Source organism: Hevea brasiliensis, chromosome 8 (assembly GCF_030052815.1).
Source record: "Hevea brasiliensis isolate MT/VB/25A 57/8 chromosome 8, ASM3005281v1, whole genome shotgun sequence".
Taxonomy (NCBI): domain Eukaryota; kingdom Viridiplantae; phylum Streptophyta; class Magnoliopsida; order Malpighiales; family Euphorbiaceae; genus Hevea; species Hevea brasiliensis.
In genome coordinates, this window is record NC_079500.1 from 3,913,303 (window position 1) to 3,933,508 (window position 20,206).

Sequence of the window (20,206 nt, forward strand, 5' to 3'; positions counted from 1 at the left end):
CTAGTCGTGACATAAACATCCTCTTATTTTTAGTCAATTAAACTATTTACACAATGTATCAATTTTTTTCATTGGTTAATGGACTTTAATTCCAATGAAATTATTATTTAATTTCTCTATTTTGGTGAAAATATTTAGTAAGTTCTGGTATTTTAAAAAATACATTAGTTAATCTTGTAATTTAGTTCTATTAAAACTTTAGCTCTTCCCTTTTCTTTATATTCAAAATTTTCAGATTTTCTCTTCTTTTTTTCTCTTATCTCTGCTTTATTTTTCTCCCTCCATGCTTATTTCTCTCTGCAACCACACTTTTTTTTTTCTCTCATTTTATCTTTATTTTTCATCTTTTCATAAATGCTACAAGCTTTATATGTAAAAAGATTAATAAGTTGTCTTAGATCTCCAAGGAATAAAGGCAATAATATAGAAAAATTATTTCTCAATAGAAAAAGTATAAAAAAATGTCCAAAGAATTGAATGAAAATGCTTAAATAATTAAAAAAAAAAAAAGAACACATGTAAATTTAGTCTTCACACAGCTTTTCATTTTCATTTATAAATAAGTTTTTTATAATATTATGCTTTTCAAAAGATATAGGCTAATTAATTAGTTTTACTAAAATATAGAGATTTTATAGTAATTTGATTGGTATTAAAATTTATTAACTAGTAAAAACTTTAACAAAAATTTCCCAGAGAGACGCATTTATTCATATATGCAAGTATCTATGCATGCAATTATTAGGACCTAAATATGTACGATACTGCTACTTCTGGTCGAAACTAGCACAAAAAGACCATTTGCTTCATTGTGTAGAAATGGACTCTCCCTGTGCTTCTTCCTTTGATTCTCCATTTGCTTCATCAATTACAATCTATGAATTAGAACTAGAAGCAACCTTCTCCAAGATTTCACTTGCGCCATTATCCTCAGAAGCTTCCACTTCTTTAAATTCATCTGTTTCGTTGAGTAAAACAAGACTCTCCACAAAAGTATCCAAATAAAAGGAGTGTGCATCGCCCCAAATTTTTGTATCAAAGATTTCTTCTGTCTTTGGATCATAGAAAACTAGCTGTCCAAATAATTTTGCCAATAGAAACTTACCACTTTGCCTAAATGCAACTAACTTTCTTATCCATTTCAAATGTGATTTAAAATCAGGAATATTGAAAAGTTTGGTCCAAGATCCTGGAACACCATATTCTTTCATCATCCAAACTGTAAAACAGCCTTCCCCAGTCAGTTTAAAAGATGCAAGCAGCAGAAGTGATCCATCAAAAACTGCAACATCCACAAACTGGTATTTCTTAACCAAACAATCTGGTACCTCCATTTCTCCAAACGCCTCTTCTCCCAAGGAAAACGACACAATCGCATCGCATACACCAGGCCCATAAAATAGCTTATTGGCAACCCAATGACAAGCTCCGTTCAGAAAAGCAGACGTTGAGCGCGCAGTGATGACATATTTCAGATTATTATCAACCTTTCTCCAACCCCTACTTCTCAAACTGTAAATCTCAACCAAAGGCCGAATCTCACCAAAGTTAAAATGCGAGTACACTATTCTCACAAGCTTATAATCATCAGTAGTGGAATCAAAGCCAAACCCAAGTGAGGGTATATAGGGTCCATATGAGGTAAACGTAAAATTTGGACAAGGAATGTTAACAATCTTTCTAACGCTAGGGTTCCATAAAGCAGCTCTCTCAGTGTATTTGCCATAAACATCATCAGATAGACAAAAGACCCCATTACAAGAACCCACTATATTAACCATACGCTTTATGCCTTTAAATGGGCAATCAAGTTCTTCAACAGGGTTTGCAGGGAAAGACTCATCTGGGTATAGCAAATAACGCACATTTTCTTTAAATGGCCAAACAAGTTCTCTGGTGCTGTACCTAAAGAAAAGCAGGCCACTGTTTCTTGCAGCGGTTTTCTTGAGGTGGTAGTCTATGAAAGAAGGGTTGGTGATTAAAGAGTACCAAGTCTTGGAAACGCATCTGCATATGAGGATTGATTTCACCGGCAATCTTGACAAAATTTCTGCGAGCAATTCTTGAGTAAGATGATCAGACATTTTTCTTTTTGTTCTTCTTGCTGCGTTTGCTCTGTTTTATTGAGCTATGGATCTACTGGCTTTGAAAAAATACTGGGCCTCAGATAAGAGGTTGCTGAGAAGTAGCAAGCTCATTCAGTTTATCGAATTGGCAATCTAGTTAGGTACCAGCCGTCTGTTTCTTTATATATAAACAACAGAAGATTCTGGAATAGAGGCAGTTACTCTTTCTTTTTTTGGTCTTCAAATCCATATTCTTTCCATTAGCATCCATATTTGACAAAATAAAAATTAGCTTATTTAAAAAAATAAATCGAATTTAAACTTAATTTTTAAGCTCATTTAATAAATAAATTGAGCTTGAACTTAATAATATTTGATACATTAAAGCTTACGAGCAGCTCATTTAACAAATTTATTTGTAAAAATATTTATATTAATTATTATATTTTATTATATTATAAATGTTTATTATTTTATATAAAAATATGTATTATTCACAATTATGATATTATTATGTATAAAATATATTTATTAAATATAATTATTTATAATTTAAATTTATTTTCTAATGAAAATTAAGATATTTTTTTATGAGAGCAAATATAATTAATTAGTATGAACTTTATAATTATAAACTTAAAATTCATTCTTAAATGAGTCTAACTACTTGAGATTTAATTTAATAAAAAATTCAATTTGACTCAACTAGTTTAGAGCTCGTTGTCTAAAGAATCAAGCTTGAGCTTATAGAAATTATATATTGTTCGACACAAGTTTAGCTGCTTTAAAAAATTTTAATAAATTAAATTTGTTTATATGGGATTGGCTCTTCTTGCTGCGTCTGCCCTGTTTTATTGAGCCGTGGATCTACTGGCTTTGAAAAAAAATACTGGACCTCAGATAAGAGGTTGCTGGGAAGTCGCAAGCCCATCCAGTTCAACCAATTGGACATTTCAGTCTCATCCTTTTAATTTGATTATATTTTCAAATTTCTTTTATTGATTTTAAAAATATAATGGAATTTAGTTCTTTTCCCTTATGAAAAAAAATTGAATAAGAAAAATAAGATGGGAGAAATTAGATTTATTTTCTTTTACTTTCCATTGATTTTTCTCAATCCATAGAGTTCAAATTTCACATACTAAGAAACAAGAATAAAATAGAAAAAAATAATAATAAAACATCAAATTTCATTAATTAAAATCCCAGATAATTGATACAACTTGCTTGTCTTTTGGATCACTACTAACCCAACGGCAACGCTATGATTATATTTGTCCTTAAAGACGCAGTAAGCTTACGTTACCTTGGAATTGATTTCCAATGCCAAAATGAGCCATCAATGGCCAAACAAAAGTAACAAGTTCTCCACCTTTGGTTAATTGTCGATCATGGGATGTTGCAGTGCAATGATTTGCAGCATATGACATCATCCCCACCCACACACTGCTTAGTATCTTCCATTTCTGGTCTTTCAATTTTTTCAGCTCTTTGGTTAACATACTTGCAGTGAACAATACAGATTTGCTTCCATCTCCCTTCACTTCACTTCTGTTGGCTTAAACTCTGTATTCACTTCAAGAATCATTTGACATGCTTTCTTTAGTTAATATGATCTTATGCCTCTCTTTCTAAAAATTCTTTCAGCATCAGCACAGGTATCTTTAAACCTTACCTTACAAATTCCTGCCACAGTAGCCATCATCGTCGACTGCATAACTAGAAGATACAGCATGTAATCTGACAAAATTTTACTGAATTCTTTTTCATTACTCTTCTCTCTCCTTTTTATCATTGATCAAGAGCTCAGTTGCAATGTGCCAAATCAGGATGCTCTCGTCGTAAGGGACAGCAAGAACATAAGCTATTAACTCGTCACTCCTTTGTTTATCCAAACCATTATTTTGAAGAACCCAGCCACCTCTAGCCGAACATATTTTCCTGATATTTTCTGCATCATCTATCAACCGAGATCTCTTTTGCAGCTCGCCGAAAATATATTCCCAGAGCTCCATTGTCAGTGACTCGCTGGAAACATATCTTATCTCATCCAGAAAATCCTTGAGGCCCACACGATCAATGAGTCGATCCTTGAAAGCATTCAGGCACAGGATGGCTTTATCAATGCACGAAAACCGAGTGAACTTTTTAGGTAGTCTTTATGCACTGATGTGTCCCAACCGCAAATGCACGAGTCGTACAAGTAATATAGAAAATATATCATTCCCACGATGAGTTGTGTTAATGATTGAATTTTTGATATAAAAATTCTGATTAATTTGAACTATTTTTTAAATTAAAGTAATAAATTGATAGATATTGAAGTCTGAATTCTATGTGCGTAAAATTAACAATTTATTCAACAATGTAATGATTTAACTAAATTTGCATCAAATTAAAATAAGCAAATTGAAATATGGCAAGATTTAAAATGGCAAGTAATTAAATTCAATTAGAAATTAACAATAATAAAAAAGCGATTCCGGAGTTTGGGAATTTATATTCAAGCTATTTTGAGATTTTTAAATTGGTTATCCAATCTTGTGGAACTTACGGGTTTTAAAGAGATTAATTCTTAAATCCTTTGAATACCCTTTCGAGTGGGACAAAGAGTGCCTTAATCAATCTAATCCTACTTTCGTGGAGTTAAAGTTAATCAAGACCCATTAAGTTCCTTAATTAATCTGTAAATCCTCTTAATCCTTAGTCTATTTCTAGATCTAAGTTAATTAAGTCCAATTTCTTGATTATCTATCACAAGGCTTTCTCCTTTCGGTGCTTCAACCATGGATTAAGAACAACACTTAATGGAATCCTACACTAAGCATGTCATTGAGCACACAAGAAATGAATAAAACTCATTAAAACCACAAAATATGGATTACCCAATCAAAACCCACAAAATATCTCAAATATTACATCCCAACTCCAGAATTTAATGAAAACTACTCACTATCCATAATATTTACAAGAAATTCTGAGTTAATATGAAAATAAGTCTTTAATCTAAGCTAAGAACTAAGAAACTCAATACAAGAAAGGTAGGAAATATGTAAGAAAGGAAAAAAAACTCCAAATCTGTCTGGAAATGGAGGGGGTGACGTTTTTGCTCCTTTTTTTAACTCTTCAGCTGCTGCTCTTTCCTTTTCTATTTTTTCTAAAATGGGATAAGGGCCTATTTATATCTTTTTCTCTAACAAGTAGCCCTAAAATGGTGTGTTTGAGGTGTGTTTTTCTGAGAGAATCTTCTGCCAGCTCATTATGAAGACTTTATGGAACTGCATAAGTGGACTGCATAAGTTATGCAGTCCCTTATGCGCTTCACTGGTTCTTGGGCTCTTCGTATGGCTGCATGAGCAGGGTGCAAGACTGCATAAGTTATACAGTTTTCCGTGAGGTCGCATAAGCAAGGCACGAATCTGCATAAGTTATGCGGCAACTTATGCAGATTTCGGCAGGTTTGGGAAATTGTTTCTTCTCCCTATGCATAACTGCACAACTTAAGCGACAAGTTATGCGCAATTTGGCCAATGCATACTTCAACTTTGAAACTTGTTTTTGACATCTTTGGCTGTAGAAATCACTCCTCAATGGCAAAATTTCTTTTTAGTCCCTAAAAAACACCATTTTTCCTACAAAACAAAGTAAAATTACAAATTAATCCAAAAATTGACAATTATGAAAAACTATCTAAATAACTAATGAAATTAGCTAAAAGTGACTAATAATCAAATAAAATGGCCATGAAATTAAACCTAAATGACTATGCAAAATGCATGAATCAAATACCCCCAAACTCAAGTTTTTGCTTGTCCTCAAGCAAACTTTAAAATATAATGCAATTTTAGGGGTGCCTTATCCAAAAAGCTATGAAAATTGCTTATTAAAGTAACTTAACATACCTTTAGCCATACCAACAATCCATATACCCATCCTTTCAAAAATGCAAAGAATTTAATGCTTATCCAAACTTTCACCGCTTAGCCATCAAGTCAAATATCATCCAAAATTCCCAAACCAACCAATCAAAAGAGAGAGTCATGCTCAAAAGGAATTCTAGAACAATCAATAGTCAAAGTGTCTCTATATAGAATGATGGAATTGAATGAATGAATGGATAATTTTTCAATCCCATAGGCAAATTCTCTACTCCTATCTCCACTAATGTAGCAAGTACTATCAAGAGATCAAAGGTCTTTTAGGGATGTAATGGGGCCATGAGGTTCAAAATGAGGCTAAGAAGAAAAAGGAGAAAAGGATTTAAAGCATGAGAATATTTCAATCTTGAAAACATAAGGTACACTTCTTATTTTATTATTTTTTTCTTCTTTATATATATATATATATATATATGGAGGAGAGAAATACACAATGAAAATTGTCAAGTGCTAGCATATTTTACAAAATACATAAAAATGGAGGAATACTTTGATACTTTAAACTTGTATCTTGTATTTTCTCTTGATGATTGTCCCTAAAAATATCGCCCCCAAACTCATTTCCTTTGATTACTTTAGGTGGATTTCTTTCAATTTGAATGACAATAGTGAAAAGCACATATACTAGCACTTTTACAAGATGACAAGCATTTCTTCTCACTTTCATTAATATATTTTTTTTTCTTTTTTTTTCTCTTTTTTTTTATTTTTTTTATCAGAGTATAAAGTGTACTTAATATTCAATTATCCTCATGAAAAGCGTTGGAGTGTTTGGTTCATTGGCTAGGTAGCAATAAGGGTTTCAAGAAAAATTAGGAATAAAAAGGCTCAAAGGGGTTTGCAAGGGTTAATTTTAATTAGGAAAAAGGCCAAAGGTTTAAAATGAGAAGGTTTAAATCAAAGAATGCCTAATGATCTCTCTTTTCAAGTATAAGCTAGTATTTCGCCTTGAAAGGTTTAAAAAATTTGTTCTAGGATTGGTGAGACATCATTTGACTACCTTATATCCAATAACTCCCTCTAAACACTCCAATCTCTAAAGGATTAGTTGGGTGGCTTTTTGGCTAAGAAGATATAGGCAAGGGATAAATACTTCAAAACTTTGCACCTCTTAGGAAACTTTCAATCCACAAACCCAACTAAAGGTAAGTGAAATCACTCTCATAAGCAACTTTTCAATACTCAAGGGATTTGGCAAAAGATTTTATTTCATGATGCATGATTCCTAAAAAAGAGCAATGCATTAACTAAATGGAGGAAATCTATTTGTGTGCAATGTGTACAATTTCTAAGTGATGTATAATGTGTGTGTAAATGTGTTATGTATATGTATGTATGGATGTATATGTAAAATATTTACAATATATATGTAAGTGGAATGGGATGAGATATTCCTATACTCAAAATGTGAAAAATGTAGCAAAAATCAAAATGCACACCCCCAAACTCAAAATTGGACATTGTCCTCAATGTCTAAAGCAGTGCAGTATCAAAACTCAAAGCAAAGGGGAATAACCAGGAATAGTTAAATTTAAGAGCAAAAAGAAAGAGTTACCTGGTATAGAGCATATGTGAATTCAAGAGATGATAGTGATGCATAAGAAAGCTGCACAAGTTATGCAGAATAAATGCTGTACAGAACAGGTGCATAAGGAGAGTGCATAAGCTGTGCAGTATGGCATGAGTTGCATAAGGGACTGCACAGGCTATGCAGAACATTTGCATAAGAAGTTTCACAGCCTGTGCAGTATATTGAAAAGTTGCTGCATAATGATATAGCAAGAAAAAATATGCAAACACCAGTAGAGGTATGTAAATATATACAGTGTATTGACAAGTATGCACAAAAGGGCAGTAAAGGCAATGAGAATCAATAAAAAAAAAACTAATAGAATAGCCATCTAATAGAACTTCAAGAAAACAGAATTCAAGACAAACTAAAATTATTTCAGCACATCCAAAAAGAAAAACTCCTAGAAGTTTAACAAAAGCAAAATAAAAACTAATCTAATTCTATGGTTTTGCCCTTGTCTAAAGGTACTGCTAAAGGACTGGATGGAGTTGGCTGCTGCCGAAGGGGTGGTTCTGGAGGAGGTGATGGAGGTGGAGGTGGCATTCCCAGAAAAGCCATGAACTGCTTCATCATCTCTTTTAACTCTTTCTGCTTATCTCTGGTTTCCATAACAAAATCAAAGAGTTGATCATGACGATCCTTGAGGGTATCAAGACCAGTTTCAAGCTTCCTATCCACAAAATATACATCATCACTAAGCCCCTCAAGATAGGTGAATAAGGCTTTAGTGTTGAAGGGAGGAGGTGCTGTGGATGAAGAGGGTCCAGCTGCAGATGGTGTTGGCATGCGGTCTGCTAGGGTATCTGTGCGCATCGAGTAGGTGGTGCAGTTCGGTAGAATCTTTGTTGGGTGGTGACAGATTGTGCCTCTGGTTGTGCAATGGGTCATGTATCTGCCATCTTTGGTTAAAGTGTCAGATGGTGGCAAACTGAATTCAGTTTTGGATAAGTGAGTAGCATCAAAATATAGAGTGTCTGAAAGTGCTGGTAGAGGATGCTCTTCCGGATCAAAACCAAAATGCTTAGCTATAACAGTTATGAACCCACCCATGACTATATCACCTACAGATTTGGTAGCAATATGTAACACATGCTCATAGAAGAAGTAACCAGGAGATATTTTGACTTTGTGAAAAGCACACCATAGCATGAACAAGTCAGATTTTCCAACAGCACCAGAACTAGTCCCTCGGCCTAAGATAGTGCTAGTAATAAGCCTATGGATAAATCTAAGTACAGGGTCTATTATTTGGGAGGTCTTGGATCTGCCAGCATAAAAACCCTGAGGTTGGTTTGTGATACTCCTCCAAAACTGAACAGCATTCCAAACACCTTTATTTGCTACCTCTATGCCTGTATATGGTACCCTAAACAATCCATCAATTGTAAACCCAAAAATACTATGAAATTGGTCTAATGATAGCTCTCTATTTTGCCCCAAACACCTAAATTTCATAGTTGGCTTGTAGTCTATCTCATGCAATTTCAGGGTAGCAGAAAAAGAGGAAATAAATTCCAAAACTAGAGCTGGATAAACTAGTTCTTGTTTATGCACAAATTCCATCCAACCTAAACCATCAAGGTAGGCAATAACATTATCAAATAAACCAACTAATTGGAGGGCATCTGCAGAAATGTACCTAGTGGGTTGCACTTTCCTGTCCTTTAGACTCTTAAAAGTTGCCTTATGGGTTGCATCAGGAAGGGGCCAAGGTAGTTTGGATACCTGTGATGCCACTGTTGAATGTTGCTTCTTGCTAGAGGAGGGTGATTTGGCTTGTGGGGTAGAGGTAGAAACGCCAACCACCTGTCGTGTGGAAGCTAAAGTTTTGGGGTTTTTGGGTGTAGGCTCTGAAAGTGGAGTAGCAGGTGGGTCTTTGCGTTTTGTGAGAGGAGGTGCAAAGGCCATGGGTCGGGTTGATTTCGACCGGATTCTCCTCTTATAGGTGGATGTAGGAAGAGGTGGAGAGGTTTGTTGTGGAGGAGAATCGGGATTGGGGGCCTGCATTGCTAGGAGCGTGACTTGGAGAGGAGAGCCTTGAGGGGAAGGGGGAGGTGATTCCATGGTGGTTGTCGTCAATGGTGGGAATGGAGTAGGGAAGAAGAAAGTGAAAGGGGTAAAGGGAAGTGAGGGCATCGATCGGTGAAAAGAGGCGTGGGGAGAAGGATTAATGCCGAGAAAAACGAGCTGGGGGGAGGTTGTGAACAGGAACGACGGGAAATGGGAGGTGGGAAAGTGGGGTGCTGAAAATTTTTTATTTGCACAGGATATGTGATTTTCTGCATAAGGGGAGAATGGGTGTGCATAAGTTATGCACTCTCTTATATAGGTTTCGGCAGAAAATAGAAGTGTGAAAAATTTGTTGTACAAAAGTGCATGACTTATGCACTCCCTTATACAAGTTTCGGCAGAAAATAAGAGTCTGAAAAATTGGTCGTGCAAAAGTGCATGACTTGTGCACTCCCTTATGCAAGTTTTGGCAGAAAATAGAAGTGTGAAAAATTGGTCGTGCAAAAGTGCATGACTTATGCACTCCCTTATGCAAGTTTCGGCAGAAAATGGAATCCGAGAAAATGTGGTTATGCAAAAGTGCATAACTTATGCACTTGGTCATGCAGATTTCGGCAGAAATGAAAATGCAAGATTTGAAGTTATGCAAGAGTGTATAAGTTATGCACATCCTTATGCAAGTTTCGGCAGAGATGAAAAATGGCAAAAATTGTTGCAGTGCAGAATTGCATAAGTTATGCACATCCTTATGTAGATTCAGCAGAGATGAAAAATGGCAAAAATTGTGGTCTGAAAGCTGCATAAGTTATGCAGTTACTTATGCACATTCCAACAAGATTGAGATTACAATTGAAAATATTTTGCAAGTTTGAAAAACACACTAGAATGAAGAAATGTAATCCTATGAAGCATAAATCATGAGAAATTATCACCAAAAACACATCAATATATATACAAAATCCATCACAATTGTACCATACAAGCTTGTAGAGGTAAGTTCTGCATAAGAGGCATTTGTGAATTATGCCATTTCAACTCAAACTCTGCAAATTAACATTTAGCTCATTAAAGCTCAATAAAAATCTGCACAAAGTTACATTTATCTACAAAAGAAAATGGACTCTCCAAGTTATGCCAAGAAAATGCAGCATGTGCACATTGAATCACACAACCCAAATAAGCTCAAAACTACTAAAATGACCCACTTACCATCATATTAACATGATAAGCACAAATACTTAAAAGTTACACCCCCAACCTCAACAAGGAAGCAAGCACCATATGCTGCAGACCCCTTTTTGCTGAAAACTTTATTTCTCTGCATAAGCCAAGAAGGAGTCCTGCACAGATTATGCAATGAAAGTAAACCAATCTTGGGAGAGTTAAAGGATAAAATATCATATTAAGAGTTATTCCTTAGCAGTGCAACAACCTTCATCCATTGAAATACATCTACAAAAGACAAAATTCAACAATGTCAAAATTTGAATTTGGGGAGATTTAAGACAAAAACAAAAGTAATGCAAATAAAAGTAAATCAACAAAAACAAAATAAAGAACTTGGGGTACCTCCCAAGAGCGCTAATTTATAGTCCTTAGCTAGACTATTGTCATTTCATGATGGCTGAAATTGGAATTTATTGCCTCTGTTTCCAATAGGTGCTTCAATGAATCTATACTTCATTTTCTTTCCATCACATGAGAAGATCCTTGTTGCTTTGTCTAAAAATCCGACCATTTCTTTCTTGACAACCTTTGGTGCATCTTTTTCTTTGAGAGATGGTTGTTTTACTTCACTTTTCTCCACTTGCTCAACTTGAAAGATTGGTGCCATAGGATAAGGTGGATTACTATTCAAATGTTGTGCAAATGCAGCCTCTTTTGGATTTTCATCATTGATACTCCCTTCATGGATAAGACAACTTTCAAGAGAAGCCTTCGGATAGCTCTTTCTAAAGTGCTCTTTTACTAACTCATCAAATATATCAATTCTCAAACAAGAGTCTACATCTTCATGTTGCTTCTTCTTATCATTGCCAATGTTGAAGACTAAATGATCCTCTCCGACTCTGAGAGTAAGCTTTTCACCTTTCATGTCAATCAAAGCACCAGCTGTAGCTAGGAAAGGCCTCCCCAAAATGATTGGCATATGAAAATCCTCTTCCATGTCCAAAATGACAAAGTCAACTGGGATGTAAAATTTTCCAACCTTCAGTGGTATATTCTCCAAGATCCCTTCTGGATACTTAATTGATCTGTCTGCCAACTGAAGAGAAATGTGGGTTGGCTTAAGATCTCCCATATTGAGCTTCTCATAAATGGAGAGGGGCATAAGGCTAACACTAGCCCCTAAATCACATAAAGCTTTTGTAGAATATGATTCCCCAATGTGGCATAGAATTGAAAAACTCCCTGGATCCTTGAGCTTTGGAGGAAGTTTCCTTTGGAGGATAGCACTGCATTCCTCAGTTAAGGCTATAGTTTCATGGTCTTCAAGTTTCCTCTTGTTTGAGAGAATTTCTTTTAAGAATTTTGCATAAGAGGGCATTTGTGAAAGAGCATCAATAAAAGGCACATTTATGTATAGCTTCTTCAAAACCTCTAAGAACTTTCCAAATTGCTTATCAAGCTTGGCTTTTTGAAATCTTTGTGGAAAGGGAAGTTGTGGTTTGTAAGGCTCTGGAGGTATATACTTCTCTTCCTTCTCTTCAATTTTCTCTTTACATTTTTCTGCACTTTCTTTCTCACTTTCTTGTTTTTCACTCTCATCAATTTCTTTCTCATTTTCTCTCTTCTCACTATTTTCACTTTTCTCATTTTTTTCACTCTTCTCATTATTTACTTAAAGTAATAGCTTGACACTACTCTCTTGGGTTTTCCGGTTGACTTGGAAGTTTTCCAAAAGACTTGGTACCTGAGGAAGATGCTTGTTGTGCAATCTGATTTTTCAACATTCTGTTATGTGTTTGCATCTGTTCTAGCCTTGCTTTCATCTCTCTCATCTCCTCATCATGCTTAGTTTGGTTAGCAAGAATCTGTTGTAATAAAGCTTCTGTAGTGAAACTTTGTTCTTGCTATTTTGGTGGAGGATTCATATTTCTCTGCTAAAAATTAGGCAATGGTTGCCTATTTTGCTGATATGGAATTCCTTGTTGCTGTTGTGACTGAAGATTCTGATTTGGGACTTGACTTTGCTAATTTCCCCATAAAAAGTTGGGATGATTCCTCCAAGTTGGATTATAAGTTTGAGAGTAAGGATTCCCCATTTGTTTGTTTCCATAATTACCAACATATGCAACTTGCTCTCCATAGTCTACTATACAGCTGGTAGTTCCTTCTGCATAAGCAACTTGTTGTGAACTTCCAGATGATGATGATGAACTAACCAACATACTTAAATCTTCCATCTTCTTAGCCAAAACATTTGTAAGTGCATCAAACTTTGCATTAATCATGTTGAATGGATCAAGGTCATACATTCTAGCAGCTTGCCTCTTTTGAGTTGGAGCTAGTCCTCTTGGACTACTCTAAAGATGAGTATTCTTTGCAATTTTCTCCAATAGCTCATAAGCTTCATCTTCATGCTTCATAATAAATTCTTCTCCTGTTTAAGCATCAATAATCCCTCTAATTGCAGGAGTAACATTGGTGTAAAAATTCTGGTTTATCATCCATTTTGGAATGGCATGATGTGGGCATTGTCTCTCTAATTCCTTCCATCTCATCCATGATTCATAGAGAGTTTCATCTTCTCTTGGTCTAAAAGCTGTCATTTGATTCCTCAATTCTTGAGTTTTTTCAGGTGGAAAATATTGTGCAAAAAATACATCAGTGAGTTGCTCCCAATTTGTAATGGAATTGTGAGTTAAAGAATCAAGTCAATCCAATGCTCTATCTTTCAAAGAGAATGGGAATAGCTTCAATTTTGCTGTATCATCAGATACTCCAGGTTGTTTTTGCATATCATAAATCATAGCAAACTTCTTTAGATGTGTGTGTGAATTTTCAGAAGGATGTCCCCCAAATTGGAAATTTTGAATCATTTGAAGAACCCCAAAATCCATCTTGTAGCTATTTGCATCAATTCTTGGTCTTGCTATACTCTCTCTCAAATCATCAAAACGAGGAAAAGCATGATCCATCATACTTCCCCTAGGCACATTGGCATTTACAACCTCTTCACGTTGGGCTGCATTTTCATTGTTTCGATCATTTCCAGCATTACCACCACCAACTCTAATTCTTTCATCAGTCATGTCTGCTTCAATTTCAGTTTCTCTCAAGGCTTCTTTCCTTTTTTTGGTTTCTTTCTTATTGGCTCTACAAAATTTCTCAATTTCAGGATTAAACAATAAGGATGTGTCACTTGTGCTTCTAGCTCTTCTCATAAAAGATTAAGAGTACCTAAAAAGAACAAACACAAAATGAAAAGATAACAAAGATAAAACTATAAACAACTAAAATAATCAAAAATTCAATCTTAAACAAACAACTCCCTGGCAACAGCGCCAAAAACTTGATGTGTCCCAACCGCAAGTGCACGGGTCGTACAAGTAATATAGAAAAGATATCGTTCCCATAAGAAGTTGTGTTAATGATTGAATTTTTAATATAAAAATTCTGATTAATTTGAACTATTTTTGAAATTAAAGTAATAAATTGATAGATATTGAAGTGTGAATTCTATGTGCGTAAAATTAACAATCTATTCAACAATGTAATGATTTAACTAAATTTGCATCAAATTAAAATAAGCAAATTGAAATATGGCAAGATTTAAAATGGCAAGTAATTAAATTCAATTAGAAATTAACAATGATAAAAAGGCGATTCCGGAGTTCGGGAATTTATATTCAATCTATTTTGGGATTTTTAAATTGGTTATCCAATCTTGTAGAACTTACGGGTTTTAAGGAGATCAATTCTTAAATCCTTTGAATAACCTTTCGAGTGGGACAAAGAGTGCCTTAATCAATCTAATCCTACTTTCGTGAAGTTAAAGTTAATCAAGATCCATTAAGTTTCTTAATTAATCTGTAAATCCTCTTAATCCTTAGTCTATTTCTAGATCTAAGTTAATTAAGTCCAATTTCTTGATTATCTATCACAAGGCTTTCTCCTTTCGGTGCTTCAACCATGGATTAAGAACAACACTTAATGGAATCATACACTAAGCATGTCATTGAGCACACAAGAAATGAATAAAACTCATTAAAACCACAAAATATGAATTACCCAATCAAAACCCACAAAATATCTCAAATATTACATCCCAACTCCAGAATCTAATGAAAACTACTCACTATCCATAATATTTACAAGAAATTCTAAGTTAATATGGAAATAAGTCTTTAATCTAAGCTAAGAACTAAGAAACCCAATACAAGAAAGGTAGGAAATATGTAAGAAAGAAAAGAAAACTCCAAATCTGTCTGGAAATGGAGGGGGTGACGTTTTTGCTCCTTTTTTGACTCTTCAGCTACTGCTCCTTCCTTTTCTGTTTTTCCTCCCCTTTTCTAAAATGGGATAAGGGCCTATTTATATCTTTTTCTCTGACAAGTAGCCCTAAAATGGTGTGTTTGAGGTGTGTTTTTCTGAGGGAATCTTACACGACTCATTATGAAGACTTTATGAAATCGCATAAGTGGGTGCATAAGTTATGCAGATCCCTTATGCGATTTTAGTTCTGGGCTCTGTGCGAAGCTGCATGAGCAGGATGCAAGACTGCATAAGTTATGCAGTTTTTCGTGAGGTCGCATAAGCAAGGCACGAATCTGTATAAGTTATGCGGCAACTTATGTAGATTTCGACAGGTTTGGGAAATTGTTTCTTCTCTCTGTGCAGAACTGCATAACTTATGCGGCAAGTTATGCGCAATTTGGCCAATGCATATTTCAACTTTGAAACTTGTTTTTGACATCTTTGACTGTAGAAATCACTCCTCAATGGAAAAATTTCTTTTTAGTCCCTCAAAAACACCATTTTTCCTACAAAACAAGGTAAAATTACAAGTTAATCCAAAAATTGACAAGTATGAAAAACTATCTAAATAACTAATGAAATTAGCTAAAAGTGACTAATAATCAAATAAAATGACCATGAAATTAAACCTAAATGACTATGCAAAATGCATGTATCATGCACTGACAGAAATTGTTGGTGATGCCACATTAATGAAAACTTTTATCAATTCCCGAATAGGAATGATTGTGTTGTGCAACGCGGAAGTGTGAAAACTGCAAAGAAATAAAATAAATACACAAAACACTAATATTTACGTGGTTCATTCCCTCAACATAGAGCTACATCAACGGACATGCCATCTTCCACTATCAATAGTAATAAATCATCATTACAAGCTTAAAATTATACTACCCATAAACTCAATTACACCCAAAAGAAATCATACAATATCAAACTGCTTATAGTAAATATATTAATTAGTCCATCTCAGTCTTCTCTACACATAACTCAATATATTTACTATTATAATATTACACCACAAATGGTACCTTCAACTATATAGGCTAGAGCCCTCTCATCAATGGACAAGAATCTCTTCCTTTTGAATTCTATGTCCTTTCTCCACCTTAGGCCGAAGCCTCTCTTCACTGCAATGGGCAAGTGCCCCTCATCAATGGGCAGAGCTAAATCCTCAGTAATTAGCAAGACCCCTATCTACAATGAGCGATAGCATCACTCCATGAGCTGAAAGCGAAATAACCCTTTCCACCATTCTCCTGTTTACAGTGTTAATTCCCTCAATCCTAATCTGATTGAAGTCCCACTTAATTTAGGAATAACACTAAAATAAGAGTTCTACTTTATATAGAAAAAATTCCACTATTAATATTTCTCCTACTCAAATTAGGAAAAGGTCTCTTCAAATGTTACTAGGATTTTGAGTCATAATTCTAACAATCTTCACCTTGACTCAAAATCCATTAACTATTGCATACCTCAAATTCTTAGGTGCCTTCAATCATCACATCTCTATGCTTGAGCTTGAACCCTTCAAATCATCAATCTCTCCAATCTTCATCTTAGGTGTAACTTGCTTCTTTCTTCAAAAAATTTTCACGTAATCAATTTTCTCAATTCTGCATCAAGAGCTCCACTTCAATTTCAACTCTCCATCATCACCATTATTGCATGTGCGACTTTTACATGTCGCAGTAGCTCCACCTTCAACCAAACTGACCAATATCATTCCCATACTCTAAGACCAATTTGTTGTGCACCACAAAAGCGTGTAAACTGTAAATAAATAAAATAAATACACAAAACACAAATATTTACGTGGTTCACCCCCTCAACATATGGCTACATCAACAGGCATGCCATCTTCCACTATCAATAGTAATAAATCATCATTACAAGCTCAAAACTATACTACCCATAAACCCAATTACACCCAAAAGAAATTATATAACATCAAACTGCTTATAGTAAATATATTAGTTAGTCCCTCTCAGTCTCATCTAGACATAACCCAATATATTTACTATTACAACACTACACCACAAAGGATGCCTTCAACTATATGGGCTAGAGCCCTCTCATCAATGGATAAGAATTCCTCCCTCTTGAATTCTATGTCCTTTCTCCACCTTAGGCCGAAGCCTCTCTTTACTGCAATGGGCAAGTGCCCCTCATTAATGGGCAGAGCCAAACCCTCAGTAATTGGCAAGGCCTCTCTCTACAATGGGCGACAGCCTCACTCCATGAGCTGAAAACCAAATAATCATTTCCACCATTCTCCTATTTATAGTGATAATTCCCTCAATCTTAATCTGATTAGGAGTCCCACTCAATTTTGGAATAATACTAAACTAAGAGTTCTACTTTATATAAAAAATATTCCTCTATCCTATTGAGAAATATTTCTCCTACTTAAATTAGGAAAAGGTCTCTTCAAATCTTACTAGGATTTTGAGTCATAATTCTAATAGATTGAGATTATGGATCTTACTTGGACATTCTTTGAAACAGTATCTTATCAAGTTATGGCCAGACACAGATTCAGACCACATGCAAAAAAAAAGGGCCACAGTCAAAGTTGTATGTTTGTCTGGTTCAAGATCAACCTTCTTTGATTTCTTTCGACTGAGAAAGTTTCTGAAGAGACTCAATGCCCATTGAGGTGATATTCTGAAGAGATTCAATGCTCAATGAGGTGATCTTTCTCTAAGCCTAGTGAATTCCTCCAGGACAGTCACCACTGTCCAGTTTGAGAAAATGGCCATGAAGAATGATAATATATCGAGTCCTATGGCACCAAACAGCAGAGAATAAGTAAGTTTAACACCAAACTTGTTGAAAGCATACTTTTTTACTTGGAAATGGAAGATAGTAATGGATACCATGACTGAACTAAATGATATGAAGTAGAAAAACATACCCCACTTGGAGTGAACAATCACTACGTTCATGTAGAGAACTTCTAGAAGTTGAGCTCTCCTGTCATTACTTTGAAAGCATCTTCTGTAGATATGCTATTGAAAAAGTTTCGGCTCTCATCGCGCTCCTTGAAGCTGAGGATGAGATCAACAATAAGTCTCTTGAGGATTTTGAAAAACTCGTAAGCCTCCTCCACCAGTTTGACATCATCTACGCCTCTTTTTTCCTGACGCATATCTGTAACCTCGGTTTCTCCTTTATGTTTAGATAATTTCTTTTTTCTGATTTCGTCTGATTTCTCTGAAAGTACCTCCGAAAGCTTGGCATAATTGACACCAGGATCTGGATTTCTGAGCATGGAATCTCTGAATTTATCCTTTCTTGCAAAATACAAAGAAGAAGTGAGCTCCAAATTTGATTATCCCTGCTAGAAATAGGAGCGCGGTTGTAACATCCCGATCCATCTTCAGTTAATATTATCCGCTTTGGCCCGTGGGCTTCACGGATTTGTCCCTTGGGAGGTTTCGTTCCCAAAAGCGTGCTAACCAGGTGAGGAAGGCTCCCACATATATGGCCCCAATCTTTCCTTCCCGTTTCTGATGTGGGACACGAAATCCACTCCAGTGCGTAGCTAGTTGAACGAGCACGTCTCAACCCCATCCCTAAGTCGTGACAAGCCCACCAGCTTCCGCTTGGTGCGTCCTCGCACCACACACCGTACTAGAGGGAGTCCAGCTCTAATGCCACATTATAACAACCCGATCCATCTCTAGTTAGTATTTGTCCGCTTTGGCCTGTGGGCTTCACAGATTTGTCCCTTGGGAGGTTTCGTTCCCAAAAGCGCGCTAACCAGGTAAGAAAGGCTGCCACATATATGGCCCAAATCTTTCCTTCCTGTTTTCGGTGTGGGACATGAAGTCCACTCCAGTGCATAGCTGGTTGAACGAGCATGTCCCAACCCCATCCCTAGGTCGTGACAGCTGTTGGGATCATAACCCTATTTCTAGGAAGTGTTTTGATGAACACATAACCAGTAGCAACAGCCTAGGTTATGAATGCAAGCAAGTGCCTAAGCCACAATTGGTCATCCTCAACAGAAAAAAGCAGTGATAGTGTCTAGGCCACCAAGAAGCACTAAAAGAAAAGGAGCCCAAAACGCCAAGAGATCACCATTTTCATAAGAGCAAAGACAATCGTCAGAAGGGTTGCTTTGGTTGTTGAATATGGTTCCATTAAAACTTTAGCTCCTTTGTTTTTTTTTATTTATTCAAATCGTCCTGATCTTCTCTTCATTTTTTTGTTACCCTGCTTTGTTTTTCTCCCTCCATGTTTATTTCCCTCTGTATCCACACTTTTTTTTTTCTTCTCTCATTCTATCTCTATTTTTTATGTTCTGATAAATGCTACAAGTTGTCTCACACCCATTCTCCTAATTAAAACATGAGAAACCTGAAACTAAACTATAGTTTTCTATAAATAACTGATCAACTAACAATAAATACCTCATATAAACATAATTTTTTTATAGTGACTAATTAAATATATTAATAAATCAATTTATATATTAAGACATCATACTTACAAATATTATTTTAGATTCAAATATTTAGAAAACTAGAAAGACCGACATTGAAAGCAAAGAGAATAAAATTTTACCTACTTTGGACCACACCCGAAGGTTGCCTACGTACCTTCATTTTAACATGAAGGATCAGGTCCACGTAGCTCTCAAATCGCTTATAATTGACATTTCTACTTTATAGTTTCTAATTATCAATTCTACTACAAAATTTTTAAACATTTCCAAATTCTTGACAAAAATTCAACAACATCTTCCTTGTTGTAAAATGGACATTTCTCAAGTGTAATTGATCAGGATCTTGCACCTCATCCTCTGAATCACTGGACTGAATTGTTGAAATATCAATATCAAGCTCTACTTGTTCTCTGACACCATGATCTGATTCTGCTATTGACTTCTCTCTCTGACTATCCAATGAAGCTGACTCATTAAATGTCACATCCCTGCTGATAATTAATCCTGGAGACTTAATGTGACGCCCCTTACCTATTCACTATATAGCCGAGCAAGAAGTGCCACATTCGGTGCCGGAGCACCCTATCTTGTTTTATCATATCTATTGTAAGCTTTTAATATCATTTAAAAGTAGTAATCTATTGTCCCAAAATAGTCCAAAAGGGGGGTGAATTGGACTTTA

The 20,206-nt window shown here is 35.4% G+C and overlaps 1 protein-coding gene and 1 non-coding gene across 2 annotated transcripts; one reads left to right on the forward strand and one right to left on the reverse strand.

The window, feature by feature from the left end:
• Window positions 1-875: 875 nt before the first annotated feature.
• Window positions 876-2,087, reverse strand: LOC131182429 (F-box protein CPR1-like). The gene has a single exon (XM_058151981.1). The coding sequence runs from the start codon at window positions 2,082-2,084 to the stop codon at window positions 876-878; it is 1,209 nt and encodes a 402-aa protein (XP_058007964.1). The 5' UTR covers window positions 2,085-2,087.
• An 11,181-nt stretch (window positions 2,088-13,268) lies between these two features.
• LOC131182565 (small nucleolar RNA R71) lies at window positions 13,269-13,375 on the forward strand. Its single transcript, XR_009150829.1, has one exon. It is a non-coding gene; the product is annotated as a small nucleolar RNA R71 (small nucleolar RNA).
• Window positions 13,376-20,206: the final 6,831 nt, after the last annotated feature.